The sequence below is a fragment of the Parasteatoda tepidariorum genome, chromosome 7, assembly GCF_982258835.1.
Source record: "Parasteatoda tepidariorum strain Cologne lab strain chromosome 7, Ptep-v5.0, whole genome shotgun sequence".
Taxonomy (NCBI): domain Eukaryota; kingdom Metazoa; phylum Arthropoda; class Arachnida; order Araneae; family Theridiidae; genus Parasteatoda; species Parasteatoda tepidariorum.
This window is the reverse complement of record NC_141761.1, coordinates 21,739,569-21,762,348: the sequence shown is the minus strand read 5'-3', so window position 1 is coordinate 21,762,348 and position 22,780 is coordinate 21,739,569. Positions and strand designations below refer to the sequence as shown.

At 27.4% G+C, this 22,780-nt stretch overlaps 1 protein-coding gene across 1 annotated transcript in view; it reads right to left on the bottom strand.

The window, feature by feature from the left end:
* Positions 1-22,780, bottom strand: part of LOC107449487 (protein turtle) — a 94,881-nt gene that overhangs the window by 53,391 nt on the left and 18,710 nt on the right. The window contains exons 2-3 of the mRNA XM_087167469.1: positions 6,164-6,502; positions 754-864 (exon numbers count right to left, since the gene is read on the bottom strand). Of these exons, the coding sequence (XP_087023595.1) occupies positions 754-864; positions 6,164-6,502 (450 nt within the window). The remainder of the gene's footprint in view (positions 1-753; positions 865-6,163; positions 6,503-22,780) is intronic.

The following is a 22,780-nucleotide window of genomic DNA, read 5'->3' as shown; positions in this document are numbered from 1 at the left end:
ATTTTAACAGTTTGAAAGCAATTAATAAGCTTAAAAATGAAAATTTGAAAATTATGCAAGTATAAGGAAAAAAGTTACATATGCACTATTTTAATTAAAAACTGTTTGGAAACTAAAACGTTACGCCCCTTAACAGTTTAAATTTTAATCCTCAGAAAAGAGATATAATATTACCGTAGATAATGCTCAATAGATAGCTTATACTAAAAATTTTAAAATCCCATTTTGAGAAGAATAAAATTTTTAACAAGTTAACTAGGGATAACTATAAATTTGAACAAAGGATTAAATCAAGGATTACTTAAAATTTTCTTTTTAAAAGTTCCGTCAGAAAAGAAAAAAAGGTATGTCTTGTTGACAGGAAATACGTTTTATAAAGTTAATTAAAAGTGTAATACAATTTAGGGATGTTAAATATAATTCACAAAATTTTCTTTCTTTAAAGGTATTCAAAAAATGTCCGTACACATCAGGTTAAATAATTGAAAAAAAGTAAAATGAATCTTATATTGAATTTTTTTGAAAAAACAAATTTCGTTGAAATGATGTACCTTCTTAGCCTGTTTTGGGTTAGTAATACGTAAAACAAAGTTTTTAAGCAATTAATTCATAAAACTTCATAATTTCTGGAAGCTCAAGGAAAAGTCTTACCATCTTCAACATATTCATAAATAAATAAAACCAATTTTATGTTAAAATTTTGAAAGAAAAATCAATTCCTGTAATGTGTTGTATTTTTATCAATTTGCTTACCTCCGTCAACCTCACACACGAACTTGACAAAAGATCCTTCATCATAAGGTCCCACGATACCATGGAGATGTTGTCCATGCTCATCCATAATGATTGGCTTATTTGGAGGAACTGAAAAAAAGTATAAATTATACAGAACTGTTATAAATATAATAATCTATACCAATATTGAGACATTTTAGAGAATTTCAATTTCATGATTTGGGTAAACGAAAAGACCGTGTATATATATATATATATATATATATATATATATATATATATATATATATATATATATATATATATATATATATATATATATATATATATATATATATATATATATATATATATATATATTGGCCCATCTAATGAAGCCACTATGTTGACCAACTAGAACAGGGATTCGAGTCCAAGCTTTGACGCCATAGTATTTTTTTTATTCCTTTACTTCAAGAAGAGAGTTTCTATTTACGCACCTCTCACTCACAAATAGAAGGGAGCACGACAAAGTTGCTTAACGCAAGAAAGCTTTCCAGCTCTTATAATAAGCGAAACAACCAGATAAACCAAAACTAATTAAACCACATTCCACCATTCATTTGATGAAACACAACTCAACCATTATCTAACGAAAAGCCTATCTCCAATGTCATGTTAAATTTCTTTTTTTCGGTTTCGAAACCATGATAGTTGAACATGGTTACAAAACCATATAGCTTGGTATTCATGATTTTTTAGCCATTTTATTTGTAAATGGTTTCGAAATCGTAAAGTAAAAAATGCTAATTACTGTAAACTTTATGTTTAATTATATGGTCAGATTGCTGCTGGTTATTTTGCCATAATTTTAGAATGAAAATTCCAATAGTGTACAGAAAAAATTCTGATTCTGAGACCTATAACATATAACTATTAAGGATCAAATGTATAACGTATAGCTTTAAACAATTCAAGGTTCTTTTTAAGAAATTTGTATCTGATGATTAGCTTCGGTGTATCAAACAATGCTATTAAGAAAGACTTAAGATATGCATTTGAACTTATTTTTCATAACATTAAGCTTGAACTTATTTTTTATAACTTTAAGCCAAGAAACTTCATTTCGACCGGTTAAACAGCTATACTTAGAAAGGGTCATTAATTGTTTTTAGTTTCCTTGTTATTTAGTGAAATTAAAGTACATTTTTGTTAAAGAAATAAATAGTTTAAGCCATATAGAATAGATTAATGAACGTGACAAGAAAATATGAATTAATCTCAATAGCAACTAAATTAACTATTATTATGTTTTCAAATTTTAATTTAAAACTTAATTCATTATACCTATTGAAAGAATTCATTGAAATTGTACAAATTTTTCAAAATAAATAAATAAATAAAAAAGAAGAAGAATTTTTGTTCCTTACATAAAATCACGAAATCGAAATTTTTATAAAACGCTAAGATCCGGGTGATTTTTTTGTATAGTTTAACTCAGCGATAAATGATTATTAAAGATTAAATTAAAGATTAAATTAAAGATTAAATTAAAAATTAAATTAAATAAAAAATAACAGTTATAGCTCTTTTCAATCAATTTTAAGTTTTTGAAAGTAATATTTTTTGTCCACATTTTCAGATGAGTCGCAGACATTTCATAAAAGGAAATACGAGGATTCATTAATTGTTTTATATTTGCTGAATTCATCGATTTATTTCAAGAATAGATTTATGCAATTCCAGCTTCGTTTCATATGTGATGTTTGTTTGATTGTTTTTAAAAATAAATTTTAAACTTTCAAAGATTACATGAAATTTTGAGGTTATAATGATTAAAACTGCTTTAAGACAAATTTAATTAAAAACTGCATTAAATCTGAGAGATTTTTTTTGAATAGTTAGAAAAACACCTCATGCAAATGTTTATAACTATTATAAAGAATAGTTTATTTTAATCAATGTACAGAATTGTAATATTTTGAAAAATCAAGGCACTTTATTTAATCCACATTGTGCAACCACAATTTTAAATACGAACTTGTGATGTATGTCATAATAATTATTTTTAAAATTTATCTCAACAATTAAGTAGTGAAATATATTTAAGTACTCAGTCTAAATGCAAAATTTTTTTAAATATTTTTTTGGTCATTTCATACTATCAAAACTAAACGCGATGCAAAGTCATTAATTCATTTGGGCAATTGCATCATGCACATAAATGTTGTAAACCAAATTCGCGTAATGTAGGTGATTAAATGTTAGTGAAGAAAAATCTGGATTCAAAATTTTGGTCTTAGTAGTAATATGCTCAGTAAAATTTGATATGCATGAGAGGTTGAAATTGCATCGAAATTAGGCTATTTCAATTTAAAACGAATTTCTGTTATTAATGCTAAAGTGCATCTCTATGCTTAATAAAATATAGTATTCTGCAATGGTTTAGCATTGGTTTGTAACATTTTTTGTTTCGTTTCCTTGACAAATTGAAAAAAGTATTAAATGCATATTTTGAAAATGTCTTTACGTTATGAATTATGGTATTTTTTATAGGAATGCTTTATTTATTTAATAAAGTGCATTTTTCGTAGGTTTTGTTTATTGCACTTAAATACATTGTTTAAGTTCAACTTAACATTGTGTTGAATGATATTGAATTGTTTTCTATTTTTATAATAAATAATATTTAGTGGGAATTTAATAACTTGGGGTTGTGTACCGGATAAAGAGAGAAAGAAAAGTTACTGAAAGAAGAAAGATTACTGGTTGATAAAGGTTCGCAAAAGATCCTCCTCTTCTCAGGAGAAGCTTTCTTTTAGACAGAAATGGGTCGTAACAACTTAGACATGTGTTGTAGACTGTGGCTAAACAAAAGGAAATGAGGCCAAATGTCTGAAGATTCACCGAAGCTGAAAAGAACATTTCGTCTCTCTTGGGTTGGACACGATCATACTACTTTGAGTGATGTGAACATTTAGTCCTTTTTAGTTTCCCTCGGTGATAAATCTAAAGTATTTTTTTTTTAGTAAAAACTATTTTAATTCAAGTTATTTTCTAAATAAAATGTTTTTGATTTGTAAAACCTATTGTTTTACAACTAAAATAGTAATTTCATTTACATATATTAATCTCTCAGTTTTTTTTTCGTCAAAAAAGACTTAAAATATTTCAAGGGGTCACCAACTTCATACTATCAATTACCAGCACACGTAACAGCTTTCACTGTTCCAATTTCTAGAACTTAGGCTAACACATGGAAGGTATCAAAAAGAAATTTAGCACATTTTATTAAACAAATGGAAAGTGCGTAAAAAAAGATGATTTTAAACTGGCAGCTAGGTAGATTGCGCAAAGCAGTACTTTTTAGAAGTCAAACAGTAGCAAGAACGAGTTTTTTCCCACAAATGTGAAAAAGTAAATCCGTAATCACGAATTTTTCTTACAATGCAAAAACAAGTTTTCTCCGTAAAAATTGCGAATGGAACGTTAAAATTACGACAGACTTGCTATCAACCTTACAAGACAAATTTTTAAATGAACGTTATAAAGTAAATTTGTAGTCACAACAGATTTTTACTGTATGGGAACAATTTAACGCCGTGTAAGTTACGGAATATATCTGTACTCCTAACAGACATAAATATTTAATACCAGCAGAATTTGCATCTACCAAACATCTCTGGGAATTAAGCATGGATTACTGCATTGCTTTTTTTGAGCTACCATGGCTCTAGTGTTTTATATTTTTTTTTTTCGTTTTATAACTGGCATTGAACAACAGACTCAATTCTGAGTTTACGACTTATCAAAGTTAATCTCCATAGACTTGTAATTTTGCAAAAAAAATATGTAGAAGACAAGTAAATTTTTGGATCAAGCATTGGTGCAAACTAGCCTTCATGGAGGACATTTTGATGGCATTAACCCGTATTTACGTTACGTGATATTAAAACCACAAAGCCTACCTCATATGGTTAGCCAGACAGCAAGGATCCTATGATCCGTTTACCACTGAGGATATTTTATTTGTATTGCGGTTGGTGCGAGCAGGAAGTAGAATTCGTATCAACCAACCACCATTGGCAATCGAACCTAGCTAACATCAATTGAGAAGCGAATACGTTATCCCTTGAGCCACCACAGCTGTAGATTTTATTATGAAGAACCATCTGAAACTGTCTTTACATTAGAGTTCTTACATAATGAAATAATATTCAAGTGTAAAAACGTTTAAAACTGTCGTGGCCCACCCTAATAAAAAAGTCGGGTTACTCTTATGATCTTGATTGACACACAGAAAGTTGAAAATGATAAAATTGGGAAGAGTTTTTAAAACAAATGTTCTAAGCAGAAAAATTAAGTTAGCATTTGTACTTATCCTGCTTCGTTCAAAAGAATCGGTTTGGAAGACTATTTAGATAAGCCTATTGCAAAACGGTAACTTTTACATAGGGGGTATTTCACTTCAATATTGCATTAATTTGACAATGAAATCGAGTTGCAGTTTTATTGAATTGATGTTCAAAAGCATATTATAATTTCTGAAAAGCAAGAGGAAGTATAAAATTTTTTTTAAAAATTATCTGGGAAAAGATTAAGTTATCATACGGTAAGCAAAACTGCATGGCAAACACTAGAATTCGAGCTGAAAGTTTTTATCCGCTTCAGATTAGAATGAAAAACCGTTTTGTCGACAAAAGAGCTTAATACCGTCAAATATACGGTGCAAATTACAAAAAAAAGAATATTAATGTATGTATTTTTCACAGTTTACGTTTTTTAAAAAAAATGCTCAAAACCTCTGAGCATTTTTTGAATTAATATGCTATACTTTTCTGCATTGAAATTTTTTTAAAAAGCAAAATAAATTAAAATATCATTATTTATAAAGTCTATCGAGTGAATGCCAATTATAGAATTTTTTAGCAGCTGATTTTCTCCATTCTTACGAAGTAAAACAAGGGATTAAGAAGTAATATTGTTCCGTAATCACCCGGCAAATCCGTGGCAAACCCGGTCCAGAAAAAGAATACAAAAATACAGGAATAAATAGTGAAATATGTAATACAATGTAATTTAAAATACAAAAGCTAAAAAACAGTAGATTAAAACAAGACAAATTTAGGAGGAAAGTACGAAAGAAAACTTACTACTCAAATACAAAATAAAATAAAATACGTTTTAAATATTTTATATTTACGAATTAAATATTTTGTATTACGATATTTTGTACTACGAGATACCGTAAACGTGCTAAGTAAACAGTATCGTGAGTAAAGAGTTTTGAAAAAATCTGAAGAAGCAAAATGCATTTTCTTTATTTTTTAAATTTCGAATTTAAAAGTACCCTTATAATAGACTCTTGGATATATAGAAAGACGAGAAATACAATAACGTTTTAATGCCGAAATAAAAAAAACTGTTTGGCCATGGAAAAAAAACTTACCTATTATGCGTAATCTACTATGAATAATCAGGGTTCTTGACTTCCTAAGATCAATCCGACATCGGTAATCCGCCTGATCTTTCAGAGTTACGTCTGTCAGTATTAGGACGGGAGGGTGTACACTCACATCAAATTTTGCTCTATCTTTTATTTCTGTTGATGGAAAATGTTTGGCACTCCTTATGCCTGCATTTCTTACGTCCAAGGTATAAATTGGATTAGGCATATCCACTCTATACCATAACACTAATGTTGCCTCATCATCTTCAAGAGGAGAAGAGACGTTACAGGGGATCAAAGCTTTTCCTCCGACCACTGCTTCCACAATCGGAGGAATATCTGAAGCAGAAAAAAAAAAGAAATCAATTACTATCTCAATGTAGTATTATCATAGATAGTGGAACTTTTAATTAGACTTCTTTACATTTAAAATGTAGTGTGGATTTTATTTTCCCCAGGTTATTTTCAAGTTTATTTTCAATTCAAATTTACGTTTTTATTAATAAAAAATATATTATAAATAAAGAGCTTATTGATGATTATAAAGGAAACAATGTTTGACTATTGAAATGCTTCATGGTTTCGACTGTTTCAGGCAATATATCTGGGATATCTTTTGATCTTATTCTGTAGCCGTTGCTATCCCATCTAAACATTTATTTAATAAATTCTTATACTTTTCTTTGTAACTATAAAACTTTTATAGCGTATAAACTAAATGAATTATTGAGTAATAATGTGAAAATTTGATTTCTAATAATATTTAAAAAATTTAACTAACTATTTAATTGTATACGTTGATTGAACATATTTCTGGATAAAAATTAATTTAAAAATAAAAAATGGTAACAGAAATAAGGATGATAACAGTATATTTTTATGATAAAATGTAATGCAGTAAGGTTTTATCAAACTACTTCAATAGAATATAATAAGTGAACACTATTTTTGGTGTCAATAATTTAATTTTTAAAATAGCTAGAATCACAAGCATTGAAACAGCAGAGAATATTACGAATAAAACTAAATAACCAATTATAATATATACTATCTATGGATTGAAAAGTTTTTACCAGTCAGTCAGATTAAAAACGAATATCAAATATTCACAGATGATACAAAATTTAAAAATTTTAGTACTACACGTTTAGCTAAGCAACACGCAAATTAAAATTGTCCTTCTACATTTTTAAATTGAGGAACCTAATTATCCTAGTTTCATTATATCACACTTACCCTCATATATCTCTATTTACATCCAATGTTTCTCATAAGAAGTTCAGTTTTTAAGAAACTACTGAGACATTTATTTTCTTTATTTTGTTTTTATTAACATGGCTGGCAAAGATGCGTTCTCTTAACTTCCTTTGAGTTTTCTCATAACTTTTTCTTGTCAAAACACAACTGTCTGCGATTTTTGTTTTAACTTTGTTGTTTATTGACATAAATGCAAGCATTATTTTCCTTACTTTTTTTACTGATATGAGATTTTTTTATTCATTTCATATACTAACAAATGTTAAGTTATGTTAAACATGAGATGACATGTTATGTTTAAACATGAGTTATTTCTAAAACGAATGTAACGAAATGCAACAGATAGAAAGGAATTTCAATGAAGAGGGAATGAAAAAGAACGAAATTTAATGGACTAAGAGTGAATGAAAATAGATAAAAAAAAATAATTGTATGATTTTTCAGTTTGAAAATTTAAAAAGAAAAGTAATATAACATGTATTTTTACTTTGTCATTAACATTTCAATTCATATATATAATTTTGAATATTAGATATTTATTTCTAACTATAAAAAAAGTGTCACGTCTATCAAAAGTATTTTTTTTAAAAAAAGGTGGCGGGGTTCTTTTTTTATATTAAAAAATCGTAAGAACCATCGACACACCATCCCTGCTTTGGGTAAACCTAGCATTAAATTTTGTATTGCTGCGCAAAAACTATAAGACACAGAAATTTTAAATTACTAAGATGCATAGAAAATGTTCAGGAACCACGATAAAATTAAAAAATAATCAATATTCAATAATTTGTGCGATAATTATTAACTTTTATATGTGTTCAATAAATCATATGGAATGTTTTACAGGACGCCGAAATGCAACTACAAAATTGAAATTTGGTACGTTGAAAGGGTCAGAATACTTATGAATGAACACGGTTTTTTCCAATATTTATGTTCTTTAGAAAGTCATTGCAATTTTAAGTGCTTTTATGCGAGTTTTTTTTTCTCATTCTTTTTGCTTTACGTTACATTTTGCTTTACTGTTAAAAGCCACAAGACTAAAAAACTTGAAATTACAAATGTATGTAGAAAAAAGTAAAAAATTAGGATAATAATAAATCAGATTCGATAATTAGTTCTAGAATTATTAACTATTAAACTTGTAGTAAAAAAAAAAGACATGTTGGCTACTGTCCTCTGAAATGCAAGTAGAGTGAGTTGAAATTCGGCGTACTGATTAGGACCATTTTGTATCATATTTTTAACAAAATAAGTTTTCCTTTTCGAAATTCCTATTTGTTCGAAAGTTATAGTCGATTTCAATGCTTTTTTTAGCTTTTATTGCTTTAAATATTGATTATTTATCCATCGTTTCCAAAAATTACTTTTTTTACGAGATCATTATTATCTTTTTTCATGCGCTTACGCTCAAGTAAATGTCAAACAAAAGTGTCAAGAGAGAGAGAGAGAGAGAGAGAGAGAGAGAGATCAGATGTTGCCAGATATAAATCTTAACAGCCATAGTGAAATTTAAAAAAAAATGAAAAAAAAAACTTAATAATTAGCTGTAAAACCCTATCCCCATTTGGATTGTTATAAGTCTCTTTAATGAATAAAATTGCTTTTTACTCATATCTTCTTATTGAGTCTCACAGTCTGTATTGGAAAGGTAATATTTCTTCAAGTACAATTGTTTATTTTCAATTGCAAATAATCGTCTATTTCTTTACAACTAGCGCCTTAACGAAATATTCTTACATATAGCAATAAAAATTGTGTACCTTAACATCAAAATTTTAAGTGTTTTTGAGGGAAATGGTTACGTAACCATGTTGAATGAGACGCATTTACTGGGTCTGCAATCTTAGCGAGAAGGAACCTCATAATCTCGTTAAAAATAAGGAAGGTCGTATTTCCCCTTTTCTTTTGGTTGATTATAATTGTTATTTTAGAGTGAACACATTGTTTGATTCAAAGTTTCTGATTTTTTTGTTGATAAATTGAACTAACAAAATATAAATATCGCTTAAATAAATGATAAACGACTGTGGACTTCAGTCATTGATTAAATATATATTGTAGGACCGGGATAGCCTGGTCGGTAGGGCACTGGGCCCATATCCGAGAGTTCGTGTGTTCGAAACCCCACCGGCCGAAGACCAGTAGTAAAGTGACTGATGCGCGTTAAATCTGACGAGTCGCAAAAGTCCTCCTTGTTCCCATAACAAATCAATACCTCTGGGGGTACTGGATCGGAGATCGATCGTTCTCTGATTCAGGTCAAAATTACGATCTGTGGATGAATGAGTGGAAGTATGAATGGGTCCGCCCAATAAACGGGTGCAACGTATGGTGTGGCAGAAGTCGAATTCTTGGCCATAGATGACGGCACTGGAAAGCAAGAACAATCGCACCCCCTTCTGCTGGAACAGGCATACGTCAACAACTACAACCTATATATTGTATTAGAAAGCATTTGTGTATCCTCTTTTTCATCGCTTTTAAAAAGCTTAAGTTAAAATGAGTTTCAAAAATTCTAAAACTTTCTAAAACTGATTCCTGGAAAGTTTATACGTGTATCTTTAACACACTAAAAAAATTTAAAAATGCGAGTTATATTTTTAATGTTAGAAATTCTATCAAAAAGGATTGAAATAGATTTAATTTGTCTATTCATTTATGCAAGATTTGATTTATACATGTCTAGTAGTTAATACTTTTTTTTAATAATTTGGTTTCTGAGTCTATCAAAATAAAATAGAAGAAAATCAAAAAACTCTGTTCAAAAAAGAGACAAATAAAACTACGGAATGTTGTTCTCAGCCTGTCATTGTTCAAAATTTTGTTCTGGGATACGAGTGTAAGCCCAACACTATTTTGTCAGTAATTAAGAAGGTAATTTACTCCGAGCTCATCTTATATGAAGCCTCGCGGACATTTCCCTCTCACATAAGCAAAATTAAGGGTAATCAGGTCTCACCGTCAACTGCATTTCAAGCACTGTTTATAAGCACGCGAGTCCCCATCAAGTTCCATTAGCGTTGACAACCTGAGCTGAAATAGCTCTATAATTCCAACTGCTTGCGATCTTGAAAGAAACAAACAGAATTTAATTTCAGATACTGCTGACATTGATAAATTAATCTAAGGTTGAGATTAAAAGTTCCTTGGAAGACTTCGAAAGTGTAAACAGTAAGTACGTGCAAATTTTTTAAGATTATTTTACTCCTAAAATATAATCATTCACGTTTTTCATTAAAAAATGATATGATACCGCTTTGAATAACATATTTTTACTAAACAACTTGTGATATGTTGGATAGTGATGGCTTTCAATATTTAATTCAGAAATAGGTGTGCAATTTTTTTAAGACAAAGATATTCTTTGCGATAATTCTTAAAAAAACAAATTCCTCTTCTTAAAATAAAACTGCAGTACTGTGTATTTAAAATTATTATTCTTAGTTTGCATTTTCTACTAACTGCGTGATTTAATTTTCTACATTTATGACCCTGAAAATTTAATTAATTAAAAAAAATTAATTAAATTAAATTAATTAAAAATATGCATTTTTTCGAGCTTGTAAGATTTTATTTAACGTTTGAAAAAGCTTCATAATACTTTTCTTGATACATTCCTTATTTTAAACCGACATTAAGAGTATTCGTTATAATATGTATGTCATTTTATAATATATTATTTATTACAAAGTTTAATTTAATGGTGCATTTTTTTAAATGATAAAATGTCAAAAGAAGGCAATAAAAGTTCCTTGAAGTTTTCAAGCTTTTTATAACTAGCTGCAAACCCATCCTTCGTATACGGAGTGAAAAAGTAAATAAGCAATAGAACGGTAATGCTCAACGCTATACTGAAATAAAGCATTGTTAAAACAACTGAAGTATGGTAATATTTATCATGTTTCTTACTTCATTGGAACACCAAAAAATTCTCCAATTATCACAGACGTCCTTGGTAATGATTTTCGCAAAATAAAAAATAAAATATAACTTTAAAAGTATCAAAAAATTCGGTAAATGTGGTAAAATCTTTTAATTTTATCACGGTACCTTAGAGCTTGAAAAAAAAGCAGTTTATTCGTTTACATTTACTTTTGAATAGTTCAAATGCCGTATATTTTGCTTTATAAACCAGAATTATTATTTTTGTTTTTGCAAGAGATTTCATTACTCTACAATACGAACATTTTTCCTCAAGTGCAAAATCATGCAAAAAAAAAAAAATAATAAAAATAAATGACACAAACCGCACATTTATTAAGCTAAAACCATTCATGGAATATTATTTCAAACCAATTTGAACCAACCAATTGAAAAAAATAATAATAATCCGAAAAAAAGATATAATCTTTTCATCAGCTCAGACGATTATATCCGCGAAGAGGAGTGCTTTCTAATATTGTATCTACATAGCCGAAGCAAAATATATCAGTACCCTAGCATGAGTAGCGAACAAAAACGTCTTTTTGAAACAAAATAGAATCACGTACAATAATAAATATCACGAAAAAACAGAAAACAAACGTAAAGAAAAAATAGAATATGAACGGTAATGGAAAAAAAAACCAGAACAAAGCATAAAACGAAATCTATAAAGTGAGTAGCGAATTCAAATGAACTTAAATGAACGGAAAAATTCTCAAGAATGTTTTAAAATATTTTCGATCGAGGTAAAAGCATAAATAGTGCGATTTTGTTTTATAGTGAGTTCTTACTGCTCGGCTGAAGCGCGTTTGATCTGTTAGTTACCAAGGATAGGCCCGAAAATGGATGCGCAAAAGGTAATACTAAACTGGATAATTTAACGCAGTTTATAATTAATAAGACTGATATTTAATTATACAATTTAATGATTTTAGAAAAATAACTCTTATTTAAGAAAAAAAACCGAGAGAGAGGGAGAGAGAGAGAAAGAAACAGGAATTTCCTTTTTACACATATTTTTAGCCATGGACTTACGCATGGTAAAAATTATATAAATTAACAAAGAAGTTTTTGGCAAATTTGTTTGCAATAACATACAATTTGCTCAATGATTTATATAGGATTTAATTACTTTAGTTGGGTATCCTTTAATTGTTATCAAATTTTAAAGGAGTTTGTCCAATTGTTTTTGGATTAATAAACATTATTACATATTCTTTTAAATCTATTCATTTGATTCGAAATAGTATTTAAATAGATGTTTGTATAAACATTAAAATGAAAAGTAATTAGTTCATTTTTAATAAAATTGAAATATTTTCTTGTTTCGTTTAAATCATAGCAATTATTTTCTTCTTTTACAATACCCAAATCCAAAAAATTAAATTTAATATTATCATCATGATTACAAAGCAGGATTGATTTCTCGGGGTAAATATTATTTAATAAAATTGTATAATCTGGAAAATTAAAGATAATAAAATCATCCATAAGTCTAAAAGCACATTTAATATTAAGAGTATAACTTTTTTCATAATATTGTTTTTTTATCAAATTTAGACAGATTTTGTCTATTTGTTTCCTGGATAAATAAATATTACTGCATATTCCTTTAATTCTATTCATTTCATTAAAAATGGTATTTAAATAGATGTTCCTAGAAACATTAGAATCCCAAGTAATTCTTTTATTTTTATTGAAATTAAAATAATTTCTTTTATCGTATAAATCAACAAAGCAGATATTTTCTTCTTTTATAATACCCAAATCAAAGAAATTGAAATTAATATTATCATAATGATTACGAAGAAAGATTAATTCTTCGGGGAAAATATTATTTAATAAAATGTTGTAATTTTGAAAGTTAAAGATAATTAAATCATCAATAAATCTAAAAAAAAATTAATATTAAGAGTATATTTTTTTCATAATAATGCAAAACTAAGTTAGCGAAGAAAGATGATATATTAGATTCCTGTGGTATTCCATCAATTTTTGGAAAAAATGTTTTTTTCCACTGAAAAGATGATTATTAAAGAGACAAAAATTGATTAGAATTCCCAACAATCAAATAGCAATTAAGGATATTTTTAAAATTATAATATTAAATCAAAAGGGCATCTTACAGTTTAGAAAGGGGAATGCTATTGAAAAGAAGAGAGAGAGAGAGAGAGAGAGAGAGAGAGAGAGAGAGAGAGAGAGAGAGAGAGAGAGAGAGAGAGAGAGAGAGAGAGATAGAGAGAGAGAGAGAGAGAGGAGAGAGAGAGAGAGAGAGAGAGAGAGAGAGAGAGAGAGAGAAATAAGTAAGGAAATTGTATATTGATAAATTTAATTTTTAACCTCTTGCATAAAGCTGAAAAATTTTTAATGACAATATTACTATTTAAATTACTGAGCTTAAAATTATTATTATTTCTTAATTCCGTATTTAAATTTTCACCTTAAAATTTTTTACAGAAGATTGCATAATTGTTATTTTATCTAAGAGGGTAAGTGCAAAATTTTGTTGTAGTTGCTAAATTGATTGAGCAATTTTAGAAAAATGTGATGAATTTTTACTGATATTTAGATTTTCCTTATTATTAAAAACAAAGTTTTTAAAGTAATAATAAACGCCCCATTTCCAATCTTTTAACATACTTAAAGGTGAAGAGAATCTATTTTATATCTCAAAACAACAACTATCCTCACATCATTGGTCAAGGAACCGGGCTCTTCACTTGTCCATATAGGTGATAGAGCATCTCAAACAGCAATCTCCAGATTGGTAAGTGGACACTCGTACTTTAAAGGAAGAAAGACTTATGCAGACTGCTCCAAATGTGAAGCCCAGCAGGCCTCAGCCGAACATATCCTCTACTGCTTGGGCCTTTCCAAGGAGGACTTATAAGCTTCTCCACTTCTTGTAATCGAGTTTTTGAGGGTCAACAACCTACTGGATCCTGTCTGAACAACAGCAACAACAATTATTGTGATCATTGAAAAAGTATTTTAGAATTTCATTAATTGATGTATGGCAAATTGGTCTAATGTTGTGCCTTTTCTCATTAAATTCCAAAGCTCTAATCTTTCTATAATACTTAAATTACCAGTAACAATATGCCAATGATGTTTATCAACAAAATCAAATTATTTCTCTACTTCACAGTGACATTCATAAATGGATACATTAATCCTCCCTTAATATTTGCTATTATCAATATAATTAAATATAGTTCTACCTTTAATTATGTTAAAATCTTTTCATGGAATAATTTTTAAAATTTTCAAAAATATTATAAAATTTGATCTTAGCGGAAATAGGATTTTGAAAGTCAATAACAAAATATAAATTATCTAAATTTTTCTTTTTGTTAGGAGAAACTTTACTCATTTTAGCTTTACAGGATCGAAACAAGGAATTTTAAAGTAAATTAATGAAAGAAAAGTTAATAATAAGACTTTGAAGTTTATACACATCATTATTTTTAAGGGAGAAAACAAAATCTTTTATTGATTTAATATTATTATGTTTATTGAAATCTTTTTCCATATTAAAAATAAAATTTAGACTTAGTTCGTAACTCTTAAAGAGAGATTTTATAACTTCATGATCCCCGTTTACCTCGATTTGAGAGCTTATCTTTAATATTGAAAAAGTGAATAAGTTGAGGAATTATTATAGTTAATCTGTGTATGGTGGAATGTATCGGTTTATCCCAAAAGCTATAAAAGCAAGTAGTAATTTTCAATTTGTAGTCTTAAATCTAAATCTTCTACTATATCTAAAATATTAATTTTGACACTGTTATAATATATTCTCTAAATGATTCAATTCCAGGTTATTGATAATAATATATATATATATATATATATATATATATATATATATATATATATATATATATATATATATATATATATATATATATATATATATATATATATATATATATATATAAAGAATGTACTGCACATTTGTGCGAATCGGTTCAGAGTTACATTTTTATGTTATACTTATAAACATTCTGCTTCATTTAACATATAAATTTGGAAACATTTAACCTTTGTAAATTTGCTTTTAATACCTGAGTTTTAAAATAGCGTAAAATGTGCTTACGATTAAAATAACTTTACCACGAAGCCGTATAGCTTGTTACACCCACTTAATTCGCTGGGTAATCAGATGCTAGTTTCTATAAAAATGATATGTTACTTAACATCTGAGAAATGAATACAGTATTTTTAATGTATTATAGTTGCTACCTTAATGATAACAAAGTTAAATGTAACTTTTGACAAATTTTTATTTTCTAGATTTCTACACAATAATAAATATTGACAAGCAATTTAATGTTTAATAAAGTGAAATGATTCAAAAGTAGAAGTTACTTATAAGAAAAGATAACATATATATATATATATATATATATATATATATATATATATATATATATATATATATATATATATATATATATATATATATATATATATAGTAATATATATATATATATATATATATATATATATATATTTATATATATATATATATATATAAGTGTAGTAAAATAAACTCTAAAAATCCTTAAAAAATATTTATAGTAATCAAAATAAATTTCGAGAAGTCTATGCTCTTCATTCTTTTATTGCAAGTGCTTCAGATGGTTTCTTTCGTTTGAAAGTATTTTACGATTTTCAAATTGCGTTGTTTCATGTGTTCATTTAAGATATGTTCTTATAAAAAATTTACTCGCATCAATAAATAAAACTGAATTGGGCAAAGCGAGATTCTTGTTACATTTCATAAGCTTATACCATTTTGTCTCGTGAAGTTTGTAAGTGTATACTTGGCAAAGAATCAAGTCATCAGCCTGAAAGCAGAATACTTCATCCATAACATTAATGCCCTTTTTTTCCATTCAGCTTAAGGTACAATAGAATTACTTCAAAAATTTTGTAAAAATTTATAATATTTGTTACTACAAGTTCTTTTTTTAATTTTTCGTTTCTTAAATACGCTTAGAATTAATAAGAAAAACTAATAATAAAAACTCTTGTACTGGAAATTCGCTATTAAAAAATACATTTTCACGTTTTAACTAAACATACAAATACAAACACACTTTCTAATTACTTTGTATATTTAAAATAGCTTATGAAGTTTTTGATAATGTAGTTAATTGTATAATATCTAACAATGTAATAGAAACTATACTTATGTAAATGTTTTATATATTGAAGAAAAATAAGAAAAATCAGTTTATAAAAATAAAAGTTAAAAAAATATTTCTATACCATTTAATGCAAAATAAAAGAAACTTGTTTTTTTTAAAGTGAAAAGAAATTCCATTGAAACAGTGCTTTACAGTCACATAATTTTACACTTTTGAATAAAGACAATTTTGTTTCTGATGAACTGTAAAAATTGATCTGATAAACTTATAAATTCTGATAAATTCTGACAAACTGATTTCTTCCAAATAATTTTATGGAATGAGTAATAAATTTATAAAAAAGATAATACTGAAAACTAAAACAATACCTATATTAAAGCAGCAAAAATAAACAAGCACGCATCGACCAATTTCAACTGCCACTAAAGTTTAGGCGAAAATACCTGTATTTATATAGGGAAAATAAAATTCAGAGTTTTAATAATTGCTTTGATAAACAATTTTTTAGAATTAATAACTTTCCATTTATGAGAGAAAGTTTTGCATGTTTTCCAGATCCTTTATCTACTATGCTCCTATATTTTTTTCGTTAGCACTACTGATGAGTAACACTTTTCGTTCTCCCGCATGGTTCGTATTAAGATAACTAAAAACTTATATTTAGCTACAACTCATTATTTTAAAGACGTTGATTTAAATATAAATGCAGGCATTGACTTGCTGGAAAATCTCCTTTGGCCCACCTAATTATTTCCTTGAAAAGTAGTAAATGGATTCCAAGTATGTTTTAAGAGCAAAGCTCTATGTCGTCTGATAAATGCTTTGCTTCCGCTCTTCCTTCAGCTATGAGAATTATAAATATCTATTTCCATCTGGGACACCAAAAGGACCACTGTTTTTCATCCTCAAACAGCTTAGTAATCAGTTCATTGTAGTAGGTCTTGTATTTACGGGCCCAATCGTTCCGGCGAATTTTGAAAAAAGTATACATGAAAAAAAAATGTGTATATATATATATATATATATATATATATATATATATATATATATATATATATATATATATATATATATATATATATATATATATATATATATATATATATATATATATATATATATATATATATATATATATATATATATATATATATATATGGCGGGAGGTGCAGTTGGTTTGTCGTCGGCTTCTGAGCCCAAGTCTGCGGGCTCGATCCCCGGCCCAGATACCGGATTTTCGGCATGCAGAAAATCCTTAGCAGCCATGTCGTATGATTATGCGTCATGTAAAAGATCCCTGGAGTGCCTTATTGGCTCTTGGTATTTCCGGCAAAATTAAATTCCTAGTGCATTTTAGCATCCAAATAGAGTCTCGGTGCTGCCATCTAGTGTGGCAGAAACTAGACGCCCAAATTAACATGACCAACGGTATCTCACCCATTGTGGTGGTCCTGAAAGAGTGGATACCACCTCTGGAGAACGCACTAGGTCTGCTCATCGGGTAACATTGATTATAATTTTTTACTTTTTTACTTTCAGTGATTATATTATTTTTATTTCTTATATGGACACATTTTAAAAGAATTACTTAAAACAAAATAAACACGTGGCATCAGATAATTCTAGAAATATTAATTTAGTGACGTAATCCATGAATACTACCACGCTAATTTTGTTTATTAAGCTTATCTGACACAGTGAATAATCATTATTGGATGTGCAATAAACTTTTTTTTCTCCATCAAATAGATCTCTAAGTAAGCAACTGATGATATCTTCAAAATATTTGAAAAATTGAATTGTCTATAACATTTAATACATTTAAAAAATAGATACCCAATTAGAAAATTCAATTTCTTTTTTCGCTTATCTTGTTCAAACAGTTCGTCGTAGAGTATTTTTTAGTCGACAATGTACTTCCTCGAGATTCGAACTATTTGTATGCCAAATTTCAACGCTTGTGGTCTAATGGTTAATGGGTCTTAGAAGGATATATAAGTTCAAAATGAAGATAAAACAAAGGAAAATTACAGACATATGAGAAAAGGAATGAAAAAAGAAAAATAATAATAAATAAGAAAAAATCAAAAACAACTGGGGGGGATGGATAATTTTTTTTTAAAAAATCCGGAAAATAAAAGATATAATCTTTTCATCTGTCCACTCGATTATATCCGCAAAAAAAGAGTGCTTTCTGATATTGTATTAATATAGCCAAAGCAAAATATATTAATACAATAGTGTGAGGAGCACTCAAAAAATTTTTTACAAAAATTACAACAAATAAAATAGAACACAATAAGTAAAAATAACACGAAAAAACAGAAAATAAAATAAAATAAAATAAAATAAAAAGAAAAAACAGAATAAAGCAAAATCTATAAAGCGAGTAGCGAATTCAAATGTACTTACATGAACGGGAAATTTTTCAAGAATGATTTAAAAAATATTTTCGTAACAGGATTGCCAGATTGCAAAATATGAAAACAAAAGCGCAAATTGAGCGTAACTTGAGGTGTTTTGTTTAAAAGTGCCGTTCTTACTGCATTGCTAAATGGCGTTTGATTTGTTAGTTACCAAGGATGGATCCGAAATGGATGAGCGCAAGGTAATATTATACTGAAAAATTCAAAGAAGTTGACCATAAATAATTTTAGAATATAAACATTTATTTAAGAAAAAAATAGAAAATAGAAAAGAGAAACATGAATTGCCTGTTTTGCACATAATTTTAGCCAGAGATTTGCTCAAAATGGATTTGTACATGGAAAAATTATATAAATTAACAAAGAAAAAAATTTTTAGTAGATAATTTTAACACGAATTTGCCCAAAATGGATTTGCACATGGATTTTTGCGGATATAATCGTGTGGGCTGATGGAAAGATAATATCTTTTATTTTCAGGATTTTTTTAAAAAAAATTATCCCTTTTTTTCCAGTTGTTTGTTAATTTCTTTTATGTAATATTATTTTTCTTTTTCCATTCCTTTTTTCATATGGCTGTAATTTTCATTTGTTTTACCTTCATTTTTAACTTATCCAATGAGTTCTGTTTACTTGCAGCTTATGCGGAATAAATGAAACTTATTGTTTTTCTTAATTTTTTTTTTGTATTTATTTATTTTGTTGCATGTATATAATTAAAGACTTTTGGTTTTTTACAATTTTATAAATGTTTGGTTCATGCAATTTTTCATAGTTTCCAATAAAGTTTTAAGCTTTCAAAGGTTTTAGGGACCGATAATAAATTACAAAACAGAACAAGCATTTTTGAACACTCTATGCCAGGAAAAACAATTAATAAGCTTCTAACTTGTATCGATTACTATAATATTTTATTATTTGCAGTAACTGCATTACCCTTTGGTATTGATATTTTCAATAAATGTATAAAATTTTGTAAAACTAGCCTAAATATTTATGGAAATATGAATATTTTTACAATAAAACTAATTTTTTGTCTCATGTTTTTTTTTATGTAACTGTATTTGTTTTTTCTTCTTTCATTTTGCTACAGCTATCATTAAATGTGAAAAAAAAATTTGGAGGAATTTAAATAAATCACAAAACTATTGTTTTAATTCTCGAAAAAAAAAATGTTAAAAATTGCACGAGATATAAGTATTTAAATCAGCTCTTTCGTACTGCGCATGCGCAGAAAAAAATTAAAATTATTTCCTTCTTAATTTTATGGGGAATGGTATTTGGCAACTATTGGAAAAAAATTGATTTATATATCTTGAAAACGTAAGAACATTTAAGCAATTTTCTACGTAGCTTTCGCACTTTTTAAAGGAAAATTCAAATCGATGAGGAGTTTTTCACAAATTAATTTTGCTTTTGCTGTACAGTCATAATAGGGTAGTGCAATTTGCTATACTACATGTAAAGATTTTTGAAAAGCCTCTAATTACTTTAAACTTTCTTTTAAAAAGTACGAAAACTACTTAGAAAATAGCTTGGACCAATTTACATTTCTAAAATATCTAAATTATATTTCGTCCATTAGTTGCAAAATACCATTCACCGTAAGACTCTGAAAAAAATAATTTTTATTTTTCCGCGCATGCACAGTGCAAAAGAACTACTTTAAACACTCATGTATTGCTCATTTTTTAATTTTTTTTTTAAAATTTCAATACGATAATTTGGCAATTTATTTTAAATTGTTGAAAAAATTTTGTTCTTGACGGGGGCACAAGTCATACAAAAATAAACCAAAATCCGACTACATGCTTTAGAATGTGGAAGTTCCACTATTAGTTAAACATTAGTGTAAGCATATAATATATCTGCGAGACGTAAAAGTTACAACGAAATGTCAACAAATTGGTTTCTAGCATATCTCATAATTATCAAAACTTTTATTACGTCTTTTGCTATGTTAAAAAAGCGCGTTTCCTTTATTTTAGAGACAAATTTTTCGGAATTATATGCTATCTTATGCTCAAATGACTACTTAGTAGTTCTTCAACAAGCACAAGAATGAACTCGAAATGTTTAAGTAGGGTGACAGAGATTACTTTAAAATTACTAAGGCATTGAGGACAGTAATATCATAAAAGTTGTAAAAAAATATGTGTTTGCCATTTGCAAGTTTCACTTAGACTAGAATGGCTCCTTAGCACTTAATGTGCTAACTAGAGCAATTGAAATGAATGAAAGTGCTAGGCATCCAATCTATGATGTTGTCTACAAACACATTCACATGAATACGATTCAGAATTATGGCATTCTTTTTTTTATCCCTTGCACCTGTACATTTTAAGTGCTTTGTTTCCATTCTGCAGTGCAAAGGATTATAGTCATGATTAGGTGAAATTTTTTTAATTTTATAACATTCATTTTAAGAAATTTAGTTTAATTAGAAACATTGAAATACCTTTAGAACTTATCCAGCAAGTAATTCATAAAAAAAAGCATTTTTAAAATCAAATTTATAATTGTTCGAAAAAGTAGCTTGATTACAACCACACTTTTAGTACGTTTCAAAATATTTGTAGCTGTTTTTTTTTAAATTTTTTTTCCTTCCGAAATTGAATTTTGCAGTAAAGTGTTTTAATGCAAGAACTCTACATGTTAATACAATATTTGTATGTCATATTAGTGAATCACATTACTTATTTGTAGGCCATAACACTTAGAGGCGTATTATCTATTAGAGGCCTATTGATAAGTATATTGTAATATGTTCCGAAGCCTTTTTAGCATTTTAAATTGTTTTTTTAACTAATTAAAACTTTATTACTCTTTGCTCCTACTATAATCATGAAAACAATTTTAAAATCTTCCTTTTGATGAAAAAAAATTTTTTTTAGCAACTGATTTAGCAAAAGTGCAATGTTGTTGCGTTTTTTCCTCCTAATTTTAAAGTCTTTAAATTCTTAATTTTTTAGCTCTCAATAAGAATCCTGTATGAACATAAAAATACTTTTTTTCATTAACTACATTATTTTCAATTCAATTTCAGCAGCTTGAAAAAAGCGTCTTTGAACACTTTCATTTCACGCCTTTTTTTAATATTAATTATCTTTTAAGTATGTTGTAAGTCAAGCTCTAATAATGTTCCAATTTTTCCTGCCTCCGTTAAATTGGGTCTAAAGCAATTTTCTTTATGATTTTTTTATTAAAATTCTTTCTTACAAACGATTTATTTTAATTTCGTTTTTTATAAATAATAGTAAGTAATTTGTTTTAATCATTTATCATACTTACGTTATTAATGTTAGACTTATTTTTTAATATTTTTCAATATTTCTACTTGAGTAAAATAAAACAAAAAAATCTTCAATTTATAAAATAAAATAAGTGCTTTTACTTGATATAGACTGAATAAGTCAAATTACATAGTTACTGTTTTAAACCCTTTTATCTTCACTTCTTCTTTTATACATCATAATATTTTCAATAATCTTTTTTGCCTCTCTGACTTGCATTTTGACTCCAAGCAATTTGTCTCTAGCACCGAAACCTTTGAGAGGAAGTGAAGTTAAGAATATTTATATCGTAACATTATTGAAAATATAATTTTTGTATCTCTTTAAGGATGAATTTGAATTCTTTTTAGCTAGTTATTCATCGTAAATGTTAACAAATCATTCCTTTCAAGGTATTTTTCTTCCTTCTGATTTTTCTCTTTTAAGGATAAAAAACATTGATAAATTGGATAAATTGGAAGAAAATATATGTACGTATTTTTCTGGAAAAAGAATTTTTTTTCTCTACTATCTATAAAAGAAAAACAATTGTATTCCAATTTCCGTAGATTTAGTTAC